Source organism: Drosophila kikkawai, chromosome 3L (assembly GCF_030179895.1).
Source record: "Drosophila kikkawai strain 14028-0561.14 chromosome 3L, DkikHiC1v2, whole genome shotgun sequence".
NCBI classification, from domain to species: Eukaryota; Metazoa; Arthropoda; class Insecta; order Diptera; family Drosophilidae; genus Drosophila; species Drosophila kikkawai.
This window is the reverse complement of record NC_091730.1, coordinates 13,795,581-13,817,904: the sequence shown is the minus strand read 5'-3', so window position 1 is coordinate 13,817,904 and position 22,324 is coordinate 13,795,581. Positions and strand designations below refer to the sequence as shown.

Here is a 22,324-nt window from a genome sequence, read left to right as displayed (position 1 = left end):
GTTTCTATCTTTCATTCCTGTAAAACTAATATTTGTTGAATCACTTTGCTTTTGGCTTCACTAAGTTCTCAATCTCTGTTGGCTTTGTCTACTTCCTTTTGGAGCAGTATTAACTGGATACTGGCTACATCTTCCTTTAAAATATATATGTTTATATAGCACGGCGATATACTTTTTTATGCGTGCCATTCCGGGTGACACATCAATCAGACGGAGGAGTGGGAGCTGGAAATAAACTCTGTCAGTGGCTGCTCCGCGGCATATAAAACAAGTCAGGAATTTAGCACGTAAAATATTGCTCTTCGCTGGACGAAGCTGCATCAAGTGTTTTTGCAAACTATCGCGAAAATGCAGTTGCATTTAGTTTTTGCACACATAAATAGGAAGAAGTAAAGGTAAATCAAGGAAAGGTGACACTGAGACCATTTAATAAGAAAAATGAGACTTTACTTTAGGTAGGTTTTGTATTGAAGTTTTGTAAGAAGTTTAATATTCATTTTTAACAAGAAAGGAAGCTAACTTCGGCACGCCGAAGTTTGTATACCCTTGCAGATTGGTTTTGATATTTATATTATAAATTATAATGCCGAAAACAGACACTAAACAGAGTTTCATAACATTTTTTCTATATTTATTGTTTACAGTTTGACAGTTACAGTTTTACATTCCCAGCCTTAGATTTTCTCTACATCTACGGATCGCTTCTATGGCAGCTATATGATATAGTTGTCCGATTTTCAAATTATTGTTAACAAAATTCTGAAATAATACTAAAAGCTCATGTCCCAAAGTAGATAAAAATACGTTGAAAAACAACGAAGTTATAATTATTTCTATTACTTTCCCTATCGTTCCTATAGCAGCTATAAGATATAGTCGTCCGATTTTTTTGAAATTTATACCAAAATTCTAGAATAATAAAATAAGCTTATATCCCGGAGTAGATGAAAATACGTTGAAAAACAACGAATCTATAATTTTTTTTCTATTAATTTCCCGATCGTTCCTATGGCAGCTATATGATATAGTCGTCTGATTTTCATAAAATTTTTACCAAAATTTTGAAATAATATAAAATGGCCATATCTAAAAAATGGTGCAAAAATGTTGAAAAACAGCAAAGTTATAATTTTTTTTCTAAAAATATATCGAACATTTGTATGGCAGCTATATGATATAGTCGTCCGATCCGGCCCGTTCCGACATATATAGCAGTGAGAGTATATAGAAGACTATATGCAAAGTTTCATTCAGATAGCTTTAAAACTGAGGGACTAGTTTGCGTAGAAACGGACAGATGGACGGACAGACGGACAGACGGACGGACAGACGGACAGACGGACAGACGGACATGGTTAGATCGACTCGGCTGTTGATGCTGATCAAGAATATATATACTTTATGGGGTCGGAAACGTCTCCTTCACTGCGTTGCAAACTTCTGACTGAAATTATAATACCCTGCAAGGGTATAAAAAGTATCTTAATATTTTTGTACAAAGTAGGGACTTTCCTGACAAATCAAAAGGGTTTTATTTATTGATGATTCTCTTAAGCGGATTAAGTAGTTAATTCATTAAAAGATATATGGAACATGTACCTAAAATGTTTGAATCGTGAACTTTTCTAGCACCCACTGTAATTTGAAGCACCCCGGTTTTGCCTGCACAGAATTATAAACCCATTTACACGCTTCCATTCGGCAACGCCATGCAGTTGCGGATGCTTGAAGTGGTGACCTCCGGAAGAGCTTGAAATTCAATGGTGTTCGTTCGCTGTTCTCAGAATTTGCAGTCTTTTTCAGGGCCGTTGCCGGGAGCTCGCCTCGCAAATTGCGTATTTTTATGACTACCATTATGATGTCTAAATATAACTAACGCAGCCATCGCAGCATCCGTGCAGTATCCGGGGCAAGCAGCCTGACTAACTGCCAGCCATAACACTTCTATCGCGGAATTACGACATTTATCATAATGCCCGCCAAGTGTGTCGGCGGCTGCGGTATAGTATATGGAGAGGAGGCTTGACTTGCAAATAATCCACTTGGCTGCTGCTGCCTGCATCCTCTGCCTCAAGTGCTCTCCTCGGATTCCCCGCCAAATGCAACGATAATCAGCAGAAAAATAATTTATTAATTCGTGCTGGGGTAGACTGTAAAGTAGTGGCTTTATTTAGCATACTAACCTTTGTTTAATATTTTCCAAGGGAGCGAGATTAAAGTAGTTTGCTGCCAAGTTTTGAATGGAACTTAAGAAATTTATTAAGGAAATATTTTGTAAATAATTATATAGAAAAATCTGTTTACTGGTAGATTTATGTAAATAATTAATTACAGCATTTATGGTTCTACTTTAATGTAACATTTAAAAGCACATTTGGAGAGTCTTCACTTTTCCATTTTAGTTAATTTTCCTTCCTTTAAATTTAAGTTTTTATATTAAATTCAAGTATTTATCTTCAACTTAAAATAATATTAAATAGACCCATCAAAACTTTTGTATAAAGTCAATTAGTAATTGTCCTTTCAATGGCATTACTCACCCCAGATGATGGCCCTTCATTTATCAAGTTGCATCCTTGGCCCTGCTCGATATCTCGGCCTGGTTGCAGCAGCTGCCGCAAAACTTTTTAATGGTTAAATAAGCGATGTTGTCCAGTGCAGTTGGCTTAAATGACACTGAGATTTTGGTGGCAGATTGGCTTTAAATTGCATTTGTTCGGCTGATTAAGCGGTATATTCTACTCGTACTTACCAATCCTGAAAGACAAATGAAACAGCAGCAGGTTTTGTAGCTTACTTTACAAATACTTTTGATATTTATTGTTCAAGCGTGTAAATAAAGCTTTTTTGCACTTTACTCTTTGTTTTTTTTTTATGTTTGTTTCTTTTAGTTTTTGTCTGGTATTCCTTTGTAAATAAATTGCAAGTTGATATAGTTGCAATATATAACATTCAAGTTCAACTTCTAAGTACCACTTATGTACATATAGATACTCTTTGGTCTTAACCCAAGAGAACATTAGATATTTGTACACGAATGTATGTATCTCTTGTTCAGGAATAATATTAATATATGGCTTTATGCCATTACGACTCTAAAATACGATCTCTACGCTGCCCTAAGTAGTATTTGGTAAGTATTCGTACTTAAAAATACAGTTAACACTTTGTATTGCGGTTGTGTGTCTATATTTCAATAATCCCCAAAAGTACATGCTTTACAATATACCAATATATATAAATATAATCCCTATATATACGGTGTGTGTGTCTCTCTATATATGTAATTTAGAACTTATGTCACGCTTTCCCTTTAGCTAATATGTACAGATCGTTCCCATTTCACGAAATACCTTTCGAAGGAAGAACAGTAGCTCCACGCCTTACCTTACTAACCAATATATTGTATGGGATCGAAGAACCCTTATATTTGGAGTGTTTGTGTAAAGGATGTATAAAGTTCCAGACACGGGAGAAGATAACTGTATTTTAGTAACTCTAACAGACAAGTTAAGATTCTAATAAGAATGTTAAGAGTTACTTTTGAAATGTATCACCCATTACAGTATACTTTATAAGAATTCTCCCATATTTCAGTGTTGTGTTAAAATATGTGTGTTTCGTCACTAATATTTGTGGAAGAAGACTACTGCATACTTAATATTGGTTCCTAAGGCTAACATAATTTATAATATATATACACATGTTGACCGAAAATCGGCTAATACTCTATTTTGGTATACAAACGTTGTACGTAAGATTGAGTTATTAATTTATTTCAACTGGCTAACGAATTGTGTGAGGAAACTAAAAATAAAACAAACGAAGACCTGAAAGAAAATCAACTTTAAATTTACATTAAATAGCTGGTAAATTTAAGCCCTTAAACGAAACATTCTTTAATTATTATGGTAACAATCTTGAAGATTTACGACGTGTTTTATAATCAATGGATAGTCAGTTGGATAAATATGTATTGTATTTGTTTATTTGTTTTCTCTTTTATTTTGACCGTAACATTTGATTTAACTACTTATGGAAAGTAACGACGACTTATATCAATATATATATGTAGTAGTATGGGCAACACTTTTATAAAGCTTGTGATCTCAATCTAAGTATGTTTCGGTATATATATGGCATTCGGACTATGCGTATTCTATGGTAACAATATTAGCTCTACGTTTAGTTTGGTTAAACTATTTTATTTTATTTGTCTTCATATCGTTTATGGGAAGAATCAAATGGCGACTTTGCCGATCTAGGTTCGCCGGGGATCGGGTACTTGGGATTATTGGTTAGTTTTATGGAATGTAGATAAGTTCAATATCAGCTTTGGACCCAAAAGTGCGATTTTCACATTACAAAAGTTTGTCCTACTCTCGAAATGAATTAGATTTTTGGCTTAAATATTAGGAAATCGCTTGTAGTTTCAAACTCTAGTTGTGCAATTGTTTTTAATTTGTACTTTACATAATTGAATTTAAGGCAATTAAGGAAATACTTAATAATAAATAATAATAATATTAAGTATTTAGAAAAAGTGTTTTAAATATATAAAAACATAACTCTGCACATTTTAACTATTAAAATTAATTGGAATACTTTCTCAGTTTAATAAAAATTAACATAATCTTTAAATATCTCTCAAAATCAAAAGCGATTTTCCAAATTTAAGCCGTTTTTCTATTGAGTGTTTTGAAAATGTGCTCGGTGGCCAGCTCTACTTGCTACTGGTATATAGTTTGTGACGGATCTATTGGTAAGTACATTCTGCGACTTTAAGCTTCTGGGACTGCGCCTGGGTACTCCACATCCGCAGCCGCATCCACATCCACGTCCACGTCCAAATCAGACGTCCGTTTCGGTGCTCGACTGGTTGTGATGGCTGTTGGAGGTGGGCAGCGGCGCCTGGTGGGATAGCTGCTTGTGCAGCAGTGGCGGTGGACTAGGACCTGGCCCACCCTCGCTGGGCACTAGAAGCGGCAGGGATTTCTGCATGCAGACAACATTGCCCGGCGACTGATGCTGCGATCGAGGGCTGGGCGGTGTGGGCGTGGCCGGGATCTGATGCCAGTTAATACTGTTCTGGGAAGTGACGTTCCGGGTCTTGCGCAACGGCGGATTCTTGGTCGAGGTGGAGAAGGCCATGCCACGGCGCAGCGGCACTCTGCAGAACCACGGGAACGGGGACACGGAGGACACGCATTAGCAACGATGTTAAGTCGGTTTAGTCGATGGCGAGGCAAGGCGAGGCGAGGCGAGGCGATAGAGCGATGAGGCGGAGGAGGGAGGATGTGGGTTATGGCGAAGAGTTCAGGATCGACCGATGTGGAGAGACGGCGAGACAAAGACACAGGAGACAAGGGTTACATACACACACAGTCAGACACGGTGGGCACTGGAAGGGCACTCAAGGTCTCTAGAGACGGGACACTCACCTCGTTGGGCTCGGCGGCGGGTAGGAAATGCCACGGTGGCTGGGCGACAACAACATGTTACCCGAGTGGCTCGTGGTGGTGCCGGGCACGAGCAGAGTATTGTTACTACAAGTAGGACGAAAGGTTACTGTAAAGAGCACACTGGATGCTGGCGGATTTGGATCCGAATTCGTCTACGGATTGTGAGGAAGCGGAAACGCAAGCAGGGAGCAGGTGGCTGAACAGGATAATAATTGTGTTGTCTCACAACAAAACAAGGAAAAAGCGTTTGTGGAAATTGCAGAAAAAAAATACAATGCAACAGAAGTCAAATATAACTTCGGCTGCCGAAGGAATAAATATCCTTTCAAAGGGTTGTCTTTTTTTTTATGCAAATTAAATTAAACCTAATTTCTAGGATACTTTTTAAAGGATTTATATACTTTGCTTTTGGTTTAAAAGAGCTTCCCTTAAAATGTATCTGGAATACAACATATAATTTCTTAGAATTTAAGAAAATAGTTTTTTAAACAGACGGACACTTTTAAAATAACTTATATCTGGTTTGCTTTAACCAAGGATAATTTTATAATACAAAACACAAAGAATGTTTAGCACAAATGATTTGTGATTGGTGTTGTTGCTGATGATTAAGTCGGTGGATGATATACGAGATCCAAGTCGAGCGAACTTTTGACAATAAAAATATTTATTTAGTTTTTAAAATTTATAAAATATGACTACACAGTACATACTAGCTAAAAAAAGAGTGTTTATAAATATGATGACTAAATGTAGAGTATGGTACAACATATAAACGGTGTGAATCCGAGCCCGGGGATCGCTCCTCACACACGTGAATTGACGTGACTGGGCAGGGGATCTGAACTGGTGATCGGTGATCAGTGATCGAGTATGAGAGTGTTTTTATTCTTTTTTTTATTTTTGGTGGTGGAGTGTGCTTGCTTGGTTTTAGTAAGAAGCTGTCATGGTTGGTCAGTGGTGGCGGTGGTGCACCCTCTACGCAACTTACGTGTGGCTGTGATGCATGTTCAGGTTGGGCAGACTCTGGCCCAGATGGTTCATCGGCTGCACGGACAATGTGTTGGCCGATTTGGAGCCCATCGGGCCAATCATGCCCATCTTGGCCTTGTGCAGGCCGCTAATCAATTGCTGTTTGCCCTTCAGGGTAACTCCATGGTTGCCTGTTACAAGAAAAGAACGAATATAAAAAGGTAATTAATTTATTAATTTTGTACAGTTAAGTTTCCTGAATCATAATCATCAAGTAGCTCCTCCCACTCACCCGTCATTATGCTGGAGCCCTCGTCACTGGAAACCGAGTTTGTCTTTTCAAAGTCCACAGAAATGTTCCGCGAGTCGTTCCACTCCACGCTGCCGCTGTGGCTGTTATTTGCACTGGACACATGGCTGCCAATTGAGGAGTTCATCGGTGACTTGCGCACACCCAAGGAGTCGGCGGTGCCACCGCTGGTGCCACCGCTGGTGCCACTGCCACCGAACCGGAAGCTGTCGCCACCCACGGTGCCACTTCCACTTCCGCCGCCGCCGCCGCCGCTGATACCACCAACGCCGCCGGCTCCACGCTTCAGTCTTTGGTAAATCGTCTTGGCCCGCCACAGGGCATCGTACCAGTTCTTGGCCTCGGTGCACTGCAGCGTGAACGCCGTGGTGGCCACCTGGAACTCATTGAGGTACACGCAGTTCAACGTATTGTTCGCCGCCAGCTGAACAATCAGCTGGTCGGTCAGGTAAGGCTGCCGGATCACCTTGAGCGCCCCCAGGCCCCGCTTGGCTATCGTTTTGCACACCAGCAGGAGGTCCGTTAGCAGGAAACAGTGCACATCGGACTTGCCGAGGTTGTCCTTGAACTTGTGATCGCCCTCCATGAACAGGTGGCGCACGTGGTAAGAGGGACAGCCGCGCATGGGGGCGCATAGATCGAACATTTGACTATGCTGCTTGATCAGCTTGTCCAACATCTCGTTGTTGGTGTCCTGGAAGGGTTCACAGGATCATTTGAAGCCTTCTTAAAGCTAGACTTTTAAAGGAGAAAGCCAACACTTACCACCACATCGTAGGATTCAATCCGCACCATCACACCCTTGAGCCGCTCGTTTTCCTGCCGCATCGTCAGATGGTTGTTCACGCTGCCCACAAAGTTCTCCACGCTGTGGATCATCACATCGATGGCCTCGATCTCCTCCACGTCGCTCATGTGCTTCTTGATGGCCGCCAGCAGGAGGCTGTATTTGGTCAGGCGCTGCATGGGCCGAACCACTATGTCGGCCAGCCGCAAGCGGTTGCACATCTTCTGAGACTCGCACCAGGCCAGGTAGGAGGTAAACAGGGGGTTGTTCTGGTTCAATTCCTTGCAATAGAACTGGCAAGTGCTCTGTTCCGCGCAATAAATCTGCAGGAACAAGAGATTACATACTAATTCCTTAAACTATTATAGTTATTACCCACCTTATATGGCGCAAATATGGAGGCGAAGGCAATGAATCCTTCCTGGAAGAAGGCACATCGCAATGGCTCATGGGTTATCACACTGTGGGCCACCATGGGATATAGCCACAGGGTCCAGAACTTGATGTTTGCTTCGCACACGGCCCTTACGTTGGAGAAGAGTCTTGCTTGGTCCACATCGATCAGCAGGCGCTCTTCCTGCACAGCCTCCAGGCAGGCCAGAAAGAGCTGCAAGAAAGTATAACTCCGGGTTAGGAAATCTTCAAACTAAAAGCCGACTCCTTCTCCACTCACATCTGTCACCGTTTGCAGGGCATGTATATAGTACACCTCGGTGGTGACCAGTTCCCAAATGGCCGTCTGTATCTTCACCTCACTCTCGCTCATTGTGCTGCTCTCCACAAAGTCCCGCCAGGACTTGTGCATGTCCTGTAGATAGGCCAGTGAGTTGACTAGATCAGGGTGCTCAAAATTCAGGCCGTCTGCCCGCTGAGGTACTCCGTTTCGGCCATAGCTGTTGAGTAGCTCACACAACTGACTCTGTTGCGGATTCTTGATGCCAAAGATAGAGGACCAACGCTGCTTGATTTGCTTGCCTGCTGCCACGCCCGACTCGCTGGTCTCCTCGGTGGAAACGGAGGGCAGCAGTCGAGGTGGAGGTTGTCGGGAGCCCTGGATGAGTAAAGGAAGAAGGTATATAAATAGGGGGATGCAGAGCATTGAGAATCCCTTGCTATGGGTTAAAAATCCCTTAAAATTTGGTCTTAAAATATGAATTAAAATATTTAATGCTTATTTTTTTAATGTAACATTTTGCTTCTTTCTCTCAAGCTAAGATTTTCAAAGACTTTAATCTCCTGTACATATTTCCCTTGTAAACATTCCCATGCTAATTTAATTTATTTAAAAACTTGATTATCATAATATTATAATAACTGCACTTGACATTTTCTGTACAACATCTTGAAGCGCATAAATTAACACGACTTCACAGACTGTTTACCTTTCATAACACACATGCAGTTTGGCTTAAAGTCAGCTCAAGGTGAGTCTTTCTCCTTTCGCCCTGAACTTTATGTCTGGCCGTAAAAAATGTTTATTTTGCCATTAGCTATTTTAAAGGGAGAACTTACAAAGGAAGCTGCCTTTTGCAGGGGCTTGCGGTTGCTGCCTCGCTCCGTAATGCAGAGATGGTGTCCAGCCAGGCTCTCCACATCGGTCTGCTCATCCACGGAAACGGGAACGGGCGAGGGACCTGTGGGAATAGAATAAAAATAAAATTTCCAAGAAATCGGCAAGGCTAAGGACCTGCATACCTGCATCTAAAAAACTGGGCGTGGGATTATTGTCCGTAATTGTGATCTGTGAAAAGCTGATGTTACGCCTCCGCAAAGCGTGGCTCAGTGCGTTGCTAAAAATATTTGTTTTAAATGTAATCCTCATTTAATATAAAGGTTCTTGAAAGTATTTAGTTAGAGGGAACTCACAGTAGTGTTACGCCTTTGGTGGCAGGAATAAACTCTTCATCAGGATGCTGCTGCTGCGATGAGTCCAGGCAGAATGACACGGAAAAGAATTCAGAGCTGGATACCTAAATTAAGGAATCAAGGATAATCACAGAGTTAGATGTATATATAATCTATTTTTGAATAATTTTCCCCACTTTTCTACACTTCTTCCCCTTGATGCTGAGATCTTAATCTGTGAATTTGGGGACCCAAAACAAAAAGCCTTTTAATTTAGCCTTCAAAAGGACCACCAAGCAAAAATCACTTGCGACTGCCAGAGGAGAGCACTCTCTTTGATGGCCCTGGGAGTGTGAAGATTGCATCAGGCGGCAGGCTGGCACACAAGTGGGTAGGTAGGCAACCCTGCCATCCCCAAGAGCCCACAGAAACTACTGGAATAAAAGCAAACATCAAGAAATATGCTCCGTATATTTGTGTTGGCGGCAACCGAGGCAGAATCCTCTTCCGCTGGGCGAAAAGGAGAGACGGGAGCTCGGAAAAACCCACGAAGGCAAGGAAAGGAAAGGAAAATAGAGAGAGGGAAGCGGAAAAGGGGGAAAGTTCTACGAGACAACTTTTGCTGATTAAGGCGACAAAGGCAAATAAAGAAATTAAAAATATATATATATAGGTATATATTTCCCATTCCCCATTCGTCTTCCTCAAGCAAGCATTAATTGCGACGAGAGCGAGGTGACAGGACCCTCCGATTGTGCAGCCATTCGAGATCTCTGCTTAATCCCAGATTCAGAGTTTCCTCGCTGGCCTTTCAGGTGTCTCAGCTTCTTCAGGTGGCGCAGCCGGACTCACCTCACTGCGCGTCAGCAGTGGCTTCTTGCGCTTCATGAACGAGGATTTCTTTTTCACCGTCGCACTGGAGGATGTTGAGCCGCCAGCTGGAGAGGTAAGGCCACCACCGTTGGGCGTGGTGGTGCTGTAGGGACTCAGGGTGGCGGACGAACTGGCCGCTGCCTCGCCAGCGAACTGAAAGTGTTTGGAGGAGGGTATCGCATGAGTAGCCGAGATGGTGCCAGTGGTGCCGCTACTAGCCAGTTGACTTTGGTGGCTGTGATGGTGGTGGTGTTGGTGCTGGTGAAAGGATCCGGCACTGGAATGTCCAGTGCCAAAGCAGGCCGAACTGGCCATAGTCGTTGTTGTCGTCGAGGCATCGAGCGTTGGCGATAGCGATAGCATCAGCGAGGGCGTCCGCCGAACGATCTGCGGTGCCTGAGTGTAAATGGTGGGTGCGGGATGGCTCTGATTGGGTGGAGGATGAGTCGATGGCTGGCAAGGTGCCTGCTGACTGGGTGGCTGAGGGTTTGATGAAGGACTCGGACAAACGCCCGCTGTTTCGCTCTTCTCCGCCTGAGAATCGCCAAGGTTTTTTGGGGTTTCATGGTTCAAAAAGCGGTCAACGATCAAATAATAAAAACACAAAATTTCGTAGCAAATAGAGATAGTTTAGGGGAGAGATAGAGAACAGTTGGAGAGAGAACAGAGAACAGAGAACAGAGAGGATATAGACAGATATGGTGAGCGTAGTTTTTTAGTGACTACATGGTTCTATACTCTGTAGAAACTACAGAGTCTACTCTACTGTGCAGATCATTCAAATAAATCCAATTGTCAAGCATTTGAAATAAAAGTAAGTGCAGAGTAAAGCATCCTAAATTTATACTTGGATTAACTCGGGCTTATCAAAGCTGCCACAGAAATCGCTATGGATTTGGAATCAATTAAAATGATGCCTAAAAAGTGTTTAACCAAAAAAAGCATCTACAAATGTATTTTAAGTTATTCTATACTTCTTGCCTTTAAAATATGATAAATAATAAAATAAATGTTAAAACTTAACACTTTAAATCCATTACAAAGACCAACTAATTCTATTTTATATTATATTTTTTGTTTACAAAAAGATTTAAACTTTCAGTACCTAGTTTTTTTTTAAACTAATTTAAGGAAGCCTTTAAGCCTAAGCCTTCATGAAAACGTAGCTACGTTTGACTAAGAAAAGAAAACTGAAGACTGCAAATTGATGACACAAACGAGTGGTTGGGGGTCCCCCCTTCTCACTTAAAATCGCAGAAAAGGCACGCACACGGCCGAGTTTTCCCTATGACTAAGAGTTACAGATAGTTAGTGCAAAAGGAAAGAAAAAACAACTGACTGTGCGTAAATCAATGACAGCTACACAAAGAAAAGCAGCGGCAGCAGCACGAGCAGCACTAAAAAATCAAAATAGACAGAAATCAAAGCCAGACAAAAACAGCAAGCAAAGTAATTTGTTATCAATTTGCGACCGGACTTCCTCTAGAGGGTCTGGAACCCAGGAATAGCGAATCTCTACAGTGGGCACAACTACACTCCACATGCTACACATGGAGAAAAGGCGATCTAAGATTAATAAATATCTTTTCATTCAAAGAAAAACGATGATTTGTTCTTACTTTTTTAGAATTATTTAAATAATGCAAATTTTTAAGTAAAATTCCTGGAAAAATACTTTAAAATTAACTGGCAGTTTATTTTAGATCGCCCTTTCTTTCCCTCAGTGTACACACATTCTAGGCAAGATGGATGTGCTGACTAAGTGGCCCAGTCCTAGGCCATTGGCCATTGGCCGGTGGTTTAGCATGTGCCCTTGGCCCCCGAGCCCGTCACTTACCACGTTGGGCTGTCGGCCCAGTGATCCGGGTGTTCCTGTGGTGGCGAACAGTCCGTGGTGATTCACGTTGGTTGCATGGATAGCGTGGGTTGTGCCGGCAGCAGTGGTAGTTGTAGTGGTGGTGGTGGCGATTCCTGGAGGACCGTGCTGGCAGGCCACCACACCCGAGTCGAGGCCATCCAAGTGCGTGAGACTCTTCGATTTCAGCTGCAACGGAAAATGGAATGGAAATCGGGATTGTGAATCTAGGTGGGGACTTATTGAGGCGTGAAGCGCAGATATTTATAATTAAATTTTATTCGCGTTATCGAGGGCTTTTTGCATATTGTTTTTGATGGCTTACCATCCCAGTTCGTTTCTCGTTCAAATAAAAAATGCAATTTAAAACGTAAGCGGATGAAACGCAGCCTTTTATGGCATGCATACATACAGGCAATTTCTAGATGCATTCAAAATAATATTCAATAAATATATGAGAAGGATTTATAAATAAAAAAAGAAAGAATATTTATGCCAGGATATGTGAGAGTGGATATTAAATTAATTCGGAATGTGGCTTATATATAGTTTGTTTTTTTATTGGGGAATTTATATTAAAGGCATTTTATTACTTTAATAAATAATAACTTTTAAGCACACATTGATACACAAGGTCATTTATTTATTAACACTTTATATTAATAACACTTAAGGTGAATATAAATCATATACAAAATACATATAATCGCTCAATAATAAAATATGTAGATAAATCTATAATACTTTACACACAAAATGTAAAAAATAAATCAATTTCTTTAACTACTTTTCGGGTCAAAATTAATTATTGCAAGTTTTATAAAAGTATCATTATCTGAGTGGCTGTGAGCCAAGTCCTTGGTTTATGAGCTATAAAAAGCACTTCGTTCTTTAATCCGGATATGCCTTTGTGTATTCTAAGATGCTTTCGGCACATTGCATTGTGTTGAACGCGACCTTTGGGAGCTGGGGAGCTGCTGCCACAGAGCCATCAAGTCATGGCAGCCACTGCATCCAAGGGACTTTGTTGGAACCACATCGAATTACTGAATATTTTTCGCGCTTAATGCAGAGAATAATGTTTTGAATGCTTTTGGCGCCGGGCGTTAGCGAGACAATGAAAAGCTCAGTGCATTTGCCCGGAGAAAAAAAAGAAAAAACTAATGGCTTCCAGCACCAGGGTGGCGTCGCGGTGCTTTGGTAACTTGGCAACTTAGCAAACGAGGGTGAAAGCGTCGTTGTCGTCGGCCAAAAGATGCATCGAGAACAAAAAGATTGCGCGCCAGCGACCAAGAGCCCTAGACGTGTCCTCGAAGGTTTCCTGTCCTCGCCTAATGCACTGAGATTACATCAGTCAAGTGCCCCCAGCTGGCCCCGTTACTCGGTGAGTGAGAGCGGGACGTGGACCAAAGTCAGGGACCGCCTCAAAGTCAATGCCTCACCCAAGAAACACCCAACGCTCGTCCTTTGCCAAGGACCCGCCCACCCGGCGTGATTTACACATCTCAATGCCTCGGTTTAAATTGTTCTTGAAGCTAAGAAAAACAAAAAAAAAACCTTGTGCTTAAATTCGCATTAACCGCACCAAGTTCTTTAGCCTTTTCATGTCTAAAAAAGGATCTAGACTTTTTAAGAACTCAACAAACTCTATATAAATAATTCTAGCTAAATCTATATTTGAAATATTGTATAATATTTGCAAACAAATGCTATTTTAAAGGCCACAATAAATAATCAGCTTTGTTTTCTTGGAACTATGTATGCTTTGTTTTCTTTGCTGGTTAATTACCAATGAATTTGCACGAGTTCTCCCGGAACAATATTTGGGATTTATTTCAGTTGGATTGCTATTGCTATTGCTCTGCATTGCTGAAACATCAAATGGACGAAGAGTCCTCCTCCGCATCCTGTGCGCGCGGCATGCATGGCATTCTAGTTGCGAGAATTTAAGCCCCGAGACGGATGCCATTCAGCCCCCTTGATGCCGCTAATCTCGCCGGCAAGCATTTCCCTTGGATCCTAGAAGCCGGGACCCACTACCGACTGCCGACTGTCGACTCCCCCGGAGTGCGCCCAAGGATACGCGCGCGCTCTCTCTTTCTCTATGGTCTATTATTCCTGCTGACGACAATATTTCACATTCTGTTTTGGCAATTTCCAGCTGGCGGTCGGTCCGGTACGGTCCTCACCCTGCGCCGGCTGCCTTGCCCTTTACTCTGGTTTATGTTTTTGTTTCCGGTTATATTGTGAGTTGTTCGCCCACTGCGGCTTGGCTGGCTGGCTGACTGTTTCCAGCAATCACATAATATCCGGGTATATTGTGCTTGAGTTTTGTTTAAAAGATAGACTTGAAGAATACCTTATAATTTTTAAAGGGGTTTTAATTTAAACAAATGGAATAAGAGGGAGAATAAAGAGTTTACAAATATAAACTTTAAATGGGATTTATTACGAAATTTCATTCTTTTTTAAAACATCTACAAAATCAAATAAAAATCTATATTTATGAAATTAATTTAAGGGATGTCTCATAGTCTCTAATGTCACTGATATACTACTTTATTTTTTTTTTGCTTTCCCCTCAGACTTGGACTTTTGGCTTAGCTTGGCCTTTTGCTTCCGACACAAAAAGCGGAACAAAAAAAAATTGAGTTTTCATACACTCATAGGTTCTCGTAAAATGAACACTTTACTTTTGTAGAATCCGGAGCGTGAGGAAATAATAATTTCGTTTGTATATATGTATGTTGTGTGTAGGAGTCGTGGCATTACATAATTTACACCATTAAAGTGGGACACGTATAATGTTTGCTAACGCGATTACCTAATCACCTAAAGACCCTAACGCACATGTGTGTCTGGGCCACAGAATTTCCCTGTTAACATGGTTACTTAAAGCGGACAGCGATTGACAAAGTGAACTTTGGACCATGGCATACGAAACATGGGAATCACTTTGGGACACCTACGTCCGGACAAGCTCAGGATCAAGCCTTGAGAAATCACGGAAAGGGGATGAAAGGAGTTTAGGTTAATCTTCAAGTATTAATCAAAACTGACTGATTAAGTTAAGATTTAAATTAAGCACTTTTCTAGTTGGAAAATATACTGCTTGGTTTTTTTCCCTGAAAATTTTCTGTCATTTTTATTAGGCTTGTTATTCATTTAGTTATTCCCCCATAATTGCTTTCGTTTATATGCACTCTCATCCTGCCTTTGAAGACCGACACTAATAGGATTAGATTTTGTAACAAACGTACAAATTATTATTATGGCCTATTCGGATGCCCTGTGGCAGCTGCTGAGAGATTTGTCCATGAATGCCCAGCACTTATGAAAATATTTGCCAGAGATTTCAAGCTCCTGATGGAACGTTGATAATCTGAATAGATAGCTAAGACCATGGTTTTTACCAGCAAAACTACTCTACGAAAAATTGAAGCATCGTTTGGTATTGGTTGGGGGTCGAGTAGGAGCAACCCCCCTAACATTGTGGGGCAGAACAAATCGCTGATGCAATTTATTGCTTGACTGCACTTGCGCTAATGCCTCTAAATATGTTCCGGCGACAATTGAATTCCCTTCCCCACATCCTTGTATGTGCACGCATTAGTTTCTATGGGATCACACTGCGTATACGTAATGCGGAATGTCTCTATTATAATATTTATGAATTGGATGGCGGTCAGAGGCGCCGGACGTCGTTTATTGCAATACCATTGAAGCTAAAAAGCCGCTGGCAAAACTGAATTTAAGCTACACTCGTAGTTTTCTTCTGCAAGAAGGGTTTTGAATATATTATATAAAGTTAAAAAATTAAGATTTTTAAAAATATAAAATTATTTCAATTCAAAAAAGACTTAAAAAACATAATATATAACATTCAGAGATTAAACTAAACTTATAAATATATATAGTAGCTATAATTTTATTAATTTCTATAAATATTTCCGCAACATTAATGTCTAAAAATAAATATTAAAACATCTGAAAATAAACACATTAAATAGATAACAAAATATAAATCAATACTGGTGATCTTTAACATAATGTGTTCTAATATTTGGCCATCATTTATGTATAGTTTCCCATTAAATGGAATTTAAGAAACAAATAAAACCAAATGCCTTTGGAATAATGGTGAAAAACAAATGTTTTCTGAGTGCATTAAATTATTTATGAACGTTAAGGCATCTTTAGGGGGATGCAGGCGGCTTACGTCATGGATGTAAATAATTTTCTTTGCGCTCTTGTTGCCGGGTAATTCCGTAATTTAATATCCGAACTTAAAACACAAACAAGAGCGCGCGAGGCGAACCAACAACAGAAGGAAATAAAACGAAAATACGAGCGCACATAAGAGTGGAAATATGTTTATTCTCATTTCGCTAAGTAAACATTTGATTAAGGCCGCGCATAATTTGTTGACCACCTCCCACGCCATGCCACGGCGCGTTGCCGGATTTCCCGGACATGCCGCAGGACTCACCTGCAGCTTGCTGTTCGGTGGCGACACCACCAAGCAGATCTTCATGGTGGCGCGCAAGAACTCCTCGCGCTTTGTGCTGAGGTCAGGGGTCACCGAGCCCGGTGAAGTTACAGCCGCCTGCTTGAGCGGCGCCTTCTTTGGAGAGGTGACGCTGGGCAGGAACGGATTTAGGCTTCGCACCAGACTGGCCGAGTTAAACTTGGAGCTGCTGCTTCCGCCGCCCTCGTTGCTGCTCCCACCGGACGGAGGCGACGCCGAGGTGGTTCCGCTCTGCTGTTGCTGATGCTGGTGATGCAGCAACCTCGTGGGCGAGTTCAGGCTGAAGAGCTTCCTCCGGTGACGGCCTGGTGTGGAGGAGGAGCTAGAAGCCGGGCTGGGAGTGGGACCTGCAGGCCCTCCTCCTTCGCTATGCGTGGATTCCTGGGATCCAGCGCGACTGTATGAAGGCGTCGGCAACTGAGCAGACCTCGCTCCTGACCCTCCTCCACTGACATACTTCACAGAGGTCACATTCCCGTCTAGCTGCAAGTCTTCCATCAAGGACTCTCCACCAGCACCTCCACCGCCGCCACCCTCAGTCCCCTCATCCTCGTCGTAGGTGCTGTGATACGTGCGAGCCGTGATCTCCGGCAGGAAGGGATTGTTGGGCGACGTTAGAGTGTACTGATAGTAGCTACCGCCACCTCCTCCGCCACCGCCTCCGCTGCTGCCTGTCTCCACCGGTAGCGTGTTGTCCGTCTCGTCGGGCGTGCTCTCCTCGGGAAAGGAGCCGCCGTGGAAGTCATGGCCACCGCCGACGCCACTGCTGCTGGACAAATAGGCGCCCAGCTGCTCCCACTCGCCGGAAGAGGAATTGTGCGAGGAAACGGTGAAGCCCTCGTTGGAGTGGCCTTGACAGCTGCGGGAGCTCTCGTTGCTGCTCTTGAAGAGGAAGTTCTGGAGGCGGGTCAGCCGGATGGAGCTGCTCTCGCTGGTCAGGCTGCAGCTTCTGCTGCTATTGTTCCCAGCCGCCGTGGAGGAGGAAGCTGTAGTGGTGGCTGTGACGTTAGTGGTGTTGTTGGTGTTGATGGGTTGCTGATCACTTCGATTGCTGGTCTGCGTCTCGAGGCGCCGTCTATCACGTTCCTGAGTGTCGATGGGCACTCCACCTGTGCCAGTTCCGGCTCCTGCTGCGCCCCCCGCTGCCGTGCTCACCTCGCCACCCATGGAGGCCCAATAGTAAACACTGGTCTGGGAGCCGCCACTCAGCTCGCCCAGCTCGCAGCTGCTCTCTAGGGAAGTGCTCGAATTGGTGGTGGCTACACTGCTCAGGTGCTGGTAGGCGTACTCCGGCGGCGTGCACTCGTCGGGGCTGTCCAGCAGCAGAGCGGGATTGATGTGGCCACCCAAGCCCCCAAGGCCGACGCCCAGGCCCAGTCCCGGCAGATTTAGGTGGCTGAAAGCAAAGGGCAGCCGGTTGTTATTGTCCGCGGGCAGGGAACTGGGCAGCGGTGGCGGTGTGGCCCGACTCTTGGCCCTAAGCTCCTCCGGTGTGGGCTCCTGACGTTTGCACTCGAGGGATCGGTGGTCGCCGCGTCGAAAGGAGCGACGCAGACGCTCCGCGAACTTGGACTGCTTCGGCGGCGGCTTGTCCTTGGGCGGTTTCTCCTTGGACCGGCCCAGCAGATTGGTCCTCTCAGTCTTGTCCTCCTTATCCAGGAGTTTCTCGTGCATAGCCGTCGTCGTGGAGGAGGAGGAGGGGATCTTGGCCAGGTTGTTCAGGGCCGGGCGCTGGTTGCTGGCTAATGTAATCGGTGGCGCCGCAAAGCCACCACCCATTACGGCCGCCCTTCGCCGTGGTGCCAGAGATTCCCCTACCGCTGGTTCTCCGGAGTAGGTTCTGCTCTCCCTATTTTTCTCAAGAGTTTTCTCTGGTTTTTCTCTTTAATTTAAGTGGTCCGTAATTATTCACTAAATCGTTAACTTATGAAGCGTCAATTTTCCCCCAAAAGGAAACACGTTTTAAGATGTATTCCGTTTCGACTAAACACTAGGTGCGATTTAAAGCGAGTTCGTTATAGTTAGGTTTGCTCGTATTGCTTATTTTCTATATATATATAGTTTTGATGTTCGTTGGTTTTGCTGGAAATAAAGATAAAAAGTATCGGGAGATTTATAATAATTGCATAATTAAATTAAAAGCTGACATTAACCGAGGAGTGGATGCATTATTCCTGCAAGATAATCTATAATTTCTGTGAATTAAAACTGTCATTAAACCGCATACGTGTGCTGATAACCATGTTTTTTCTGAAATTAAAATGCAAAAACCCATAATTTATCGCCTGAATTAGCTAATCTTTAAAGTAAACCTAGTATTTTTCAACCGCTTGGAAATTTATCACAGTTTTCTCTTTACCAAACAGCAAATTCAACAGCGAAACAAGTCCTGACAAAATGCAAATAACCACTTTCTGAGCAAATCAATTTAGGATAATCCATTCAGTCATAATCTTCAACCGTTATTGCTATTTTTCGCCCTTCGATTTTGTGTAGTATATATGCCGCATCGGGAGCATCAGAAGGAGCAACCTTTAAAGTTTTTCGGTTGTTATGGAAATTGGGAAAACGTGTTAGCATTTCAAATGAGAACTGAGCTTGGCTTGGCCCCGCCGGGTTTGCCACATAATTTCATGAGTCCTGGCTGGTGCCGGGATGCCAACCGATTGGCAATCCGGATGGTAAATCCGAAAAGTTTAATCAATGTGCATATATTTGACTGTCGAAGCGATTGACGACTGGCAACAACTGAATTAATCAGCCAGAATGGCCAGTTAAAGCTCAAGTTCTGTCGTTGCAACGTTAAAAAAAAAATGCAATTAAAATTACAAAGAAGAAGCATAGCAATAATATTAATATTAAATATTTACATATTGTAAAGGGCTTGGCATTTTTTTGTTTATTCATTTCAAGTACCATTATTTGACCCTATTTTTTTTAGACTTTTTATTGATTCCACTTCTGCCCAGTCACGTTCCATACTCTCGCTCACATTCTAGCCATAATCGTACATTTATATTCCCTACATAACTTTAAGATATTCTTTTAGGGGGCGAATGTGAACCTACTTTTGGCAGGAGGCTAGGACGATGAACAATCCTGTGCCTATTTTCCCTGATTTTCGATGGTTTTCTCTTCTGAGGCGGTGGCGATGGAGTCACCTAAGGACCCAGAACAAACTTGCCCATAAAACGGGCCAGAAAACTTTATTGTTATTAATATTATTTGCACATAAATATAACAGTAAATAAACATACAAAGTGCGTATGTGGATGGAGAAGCAAGAGTGTGGCACTCACGGCTCACAGCTCACAGCTCGCAGCTCGAGAGTTGACAGCCAGCTTGCCCCTGGCTGTTGCAAATAAATCATTGCACACGCCTGGACGCCCCTCAAGCACGCAACGTGCCCCCAATCCAGCAATCCAGAAATCCTGCCCTCCCCCCTTTCTCTCTAACCAAGCCAAGGAGCACACATCCCAGCAAGCAGCCTGCGGCGGGAACCGGTGTGTTTGGGCTTGTGTTTAGGCCAAAATAATGTATAATTAAGCTGGCCCAGAGAGTTCAGCCGGTCGGTGGGTTGGTGGGTCCTTTAATAAAGCCAACCATCCTTCATGCCACGCAAACACACACACACACATTGTGGAGGGTGCTGACAGCCGTGGAGAGGGGTTCCAGGGTGGGGTTGTGGGGCATAAGCAACAACCAGGGGTCACCCCTTTTGAGTAGAAGTTAGGGGCAAGCGGAGGCCAAGTTATTTTCAATTAAGTGTTCTTAACACGTTGCCTAATCGACAGACATGTTCCCCCGGGAACTGGCAAATGCCACGTCCTCCTCTCTAATCACATTACTGCAAAGCCAAAGGAGACGCACAAAAGGTCGAGCAAAAACAGTGACACGATGTGATTCCAATCTGCTTCTCCCGGGGTAAATTCCCAGTGGGAACCATTTAATCTGGCACCTTGATCTTTTCTTTAAATTTAAAAGAGTTTTTCTTTATGTTTCAATTAGAGAATTTCTAATTCTGAATACAAATTGTATAAGTTTTTCTTGGTACAGAATATTTACAGAATAATTATTATACAAAGGAGCACTTAAAAAAGATTTGATTAACATTCCGATTTTTTTTATTAAATATAATTTAAGGTTTCACTTTAACGTCGACACTTCTAGGGTAATAACTTCTAGAATTTGGTAATAGAAAAGGTATGTAATAATCAGGTCGAGCAGGGAGGTACCTAGCATAATTGCCACCTTGTCGTAAACCAATTTAAATATTCCGTGTGGGCCGAGGCCAAAGATTCCCTGGAGTGGGCTCAAAAATACGTTGTATCACGGCAGGGCAAATCGCGGAGCGTTTAAAGATAAGCGAGCATGTTGTTTCGCCTTTCATTAAATTGAATTAAATGTGTGTCTTGCGATAAAATTTTATATTCAAGCGGGATGTGGGTCGTCGTCGCGAGTCGCGGCGAGCGAGTTCAAGGCGCTTTTTAATTTCAGTGCAGCAACAAAATCCGGCCAACACGGCTAGCAACAAACAACAACAAGCCACAAAAAAAAAAAAAAGCAACTAGCCGCCGAAGCGCCGTCATTTCCGCTGCCTGTCAGAGCAGCAACAATTTAATTTTTATTGTTATGATGTCATCAGCATAAGAACCAGGCCCGTGCCATTTGCAGTTCCCCCAGCCTCGGCCTCAGCCGGAACCCAGAGAACCCCACATAACCCCCAGTTCTTCAGCCAGCCAGTTCCCTTCTGGTGGCCCCGCTGACGCACTTGGACGACGTGAACCACATACAAATTGGCAGAGGAAGAGTCGAGGAACTCCGCTAAAATAAGCACTATTCCATCTTGGTACCCCGGAGGCTTCTATTTCGAGTCCGAGAGCGATTTATGCGAGAATTGCCATTTGCCTCGGAAGGGATTTACTCGAACCGCTGACCAGTCAGTCAGTCGAAGTGACGATGAAGTGTCAGAGGCGCTAGACCATCACCTAAGGCACAGTCTAACCTCGGAGGAAGGGAGGATTCGGAGGGTTTTTAATAAAGAAAATCAAGTATATAAACTTCATTAACTATAGAATTTTGAGATTAACAAACCTCTTAAAATTCTTTTGTGAATTAATTTCTAAAAAATGCACTCTCTAGTGAGGTTGGGTTTAGCCAGTCTTGACTGTATATAGACAACCATCGAATTACTTGGCCTGAGAGAAGTAGAATTATGCCCCACGGCCTGTGCACATTATTACGATGCCTTGGCTTTTATGTGGCTCTGTGTGGTAATGTAACATTTTGCTGAGCAATCAAAAGGCGCAGCAAAAGTTTCCAAGTTCGGATGGGGATGTCGGCAAGGACCGCATCCGTCTACGGAGCTTCCACCTGGTGGCCACCTGGCCAACTTGCAGCGGGAGTTTGATCGATAAACCAGGCCAAGCCAAGCCAAAACCGAACCCGAGGTCTCGCAAATTGAGGCGGCCTTATATCCAGCCGAGTCCCGTGTCAGAGCCAGAGACTGAGGTAAAGTTTAATCTTTGATGCCGGCGACACATTGGACCCAAATTGATTTTTAAAGTTATCAGAGACAAAGAGAGAAAGAGAGCCGTGCCTGGGCCTGTGATTTATGCAAAGAGGTTGGCAACTTTTGTGGGGGTTTTGTCTTAACAAATCGGGTCAGAGTGCAGAGTGCAAAACCGAAACA

The 22,324-nt window shown here is 43.0% G+C and overlaps 1 protein-coding gene across 6 annotated transcripts in view; it reads right to left on the bottom strand.

The window, feature by feature from the left end:
* Positions 1-3,966: 3,966 nt before the first annotated feature.
* LOC108074992 (pleckstrin homology domain-containing family G member 5) overlaps positions 3,967-22,324 on the bottom strand; it is a 52,934-nt gene continuing 34,576 nt past the window's right edge. Inside the window, exons 2-14 of one of the 6 annotated variants that reach the window (XM_017167223.3) lie at positions 16,594-18,714; positions 12,087-12,293; positions 10,229-10,783; positions 9,398-9,501; positions 9,227-9,321; positions 9,044-9,165; positions 8,205-8,582; positions 7,911-8,138; positions 7,510-7,854; positions 6,727-7,438; positions 6,454-6,625; positions 5,442-5,546; positions 3,967-5,170 (exon numbers count right to left, since the gene is read on the bottom strand). In XM_017167223.3, coding sequence (XP_017022712.1) covers positions 4,852-5,170; positions 5,442-5,546; positions 6,454-6,625; positions 6,727-7,438; positions 7,510-7,854; positions 7,911-8,138; positions 8,205-8,582; positions 9,044-9,165; positions 9,227-9,321; positions 9,398-9,501; positions 10,229-10,783; positions 12,087-12,293; positions 16,594-18,411 — 5,160 coding nt within the window. In that variant the 5' untranslated portion in view covers positions 18,412-18,714 and the 3' untranslated portion in view covers positions 3,967-4,851. The remainder of the gene's footprint in view (positions 5,171-5,441; positions 5,547-6,453; positions 6,626-6,726; positions 7,439-7,509; positions 7,855-7,910; positions 8,139-8,204; positions 8,583-9,043; positions 9,166-9,226; positions 9,322-9,397; positions 9,502-10,228; positions 10,784-12,086; positions 12,294-16,593; positions 18,715-22,324) is intronic. The other 5 variants (XM_070284912.1, XM_070284910.1, XM_070284911.1 and 2 more) reach the window with 5 other exon arrangements.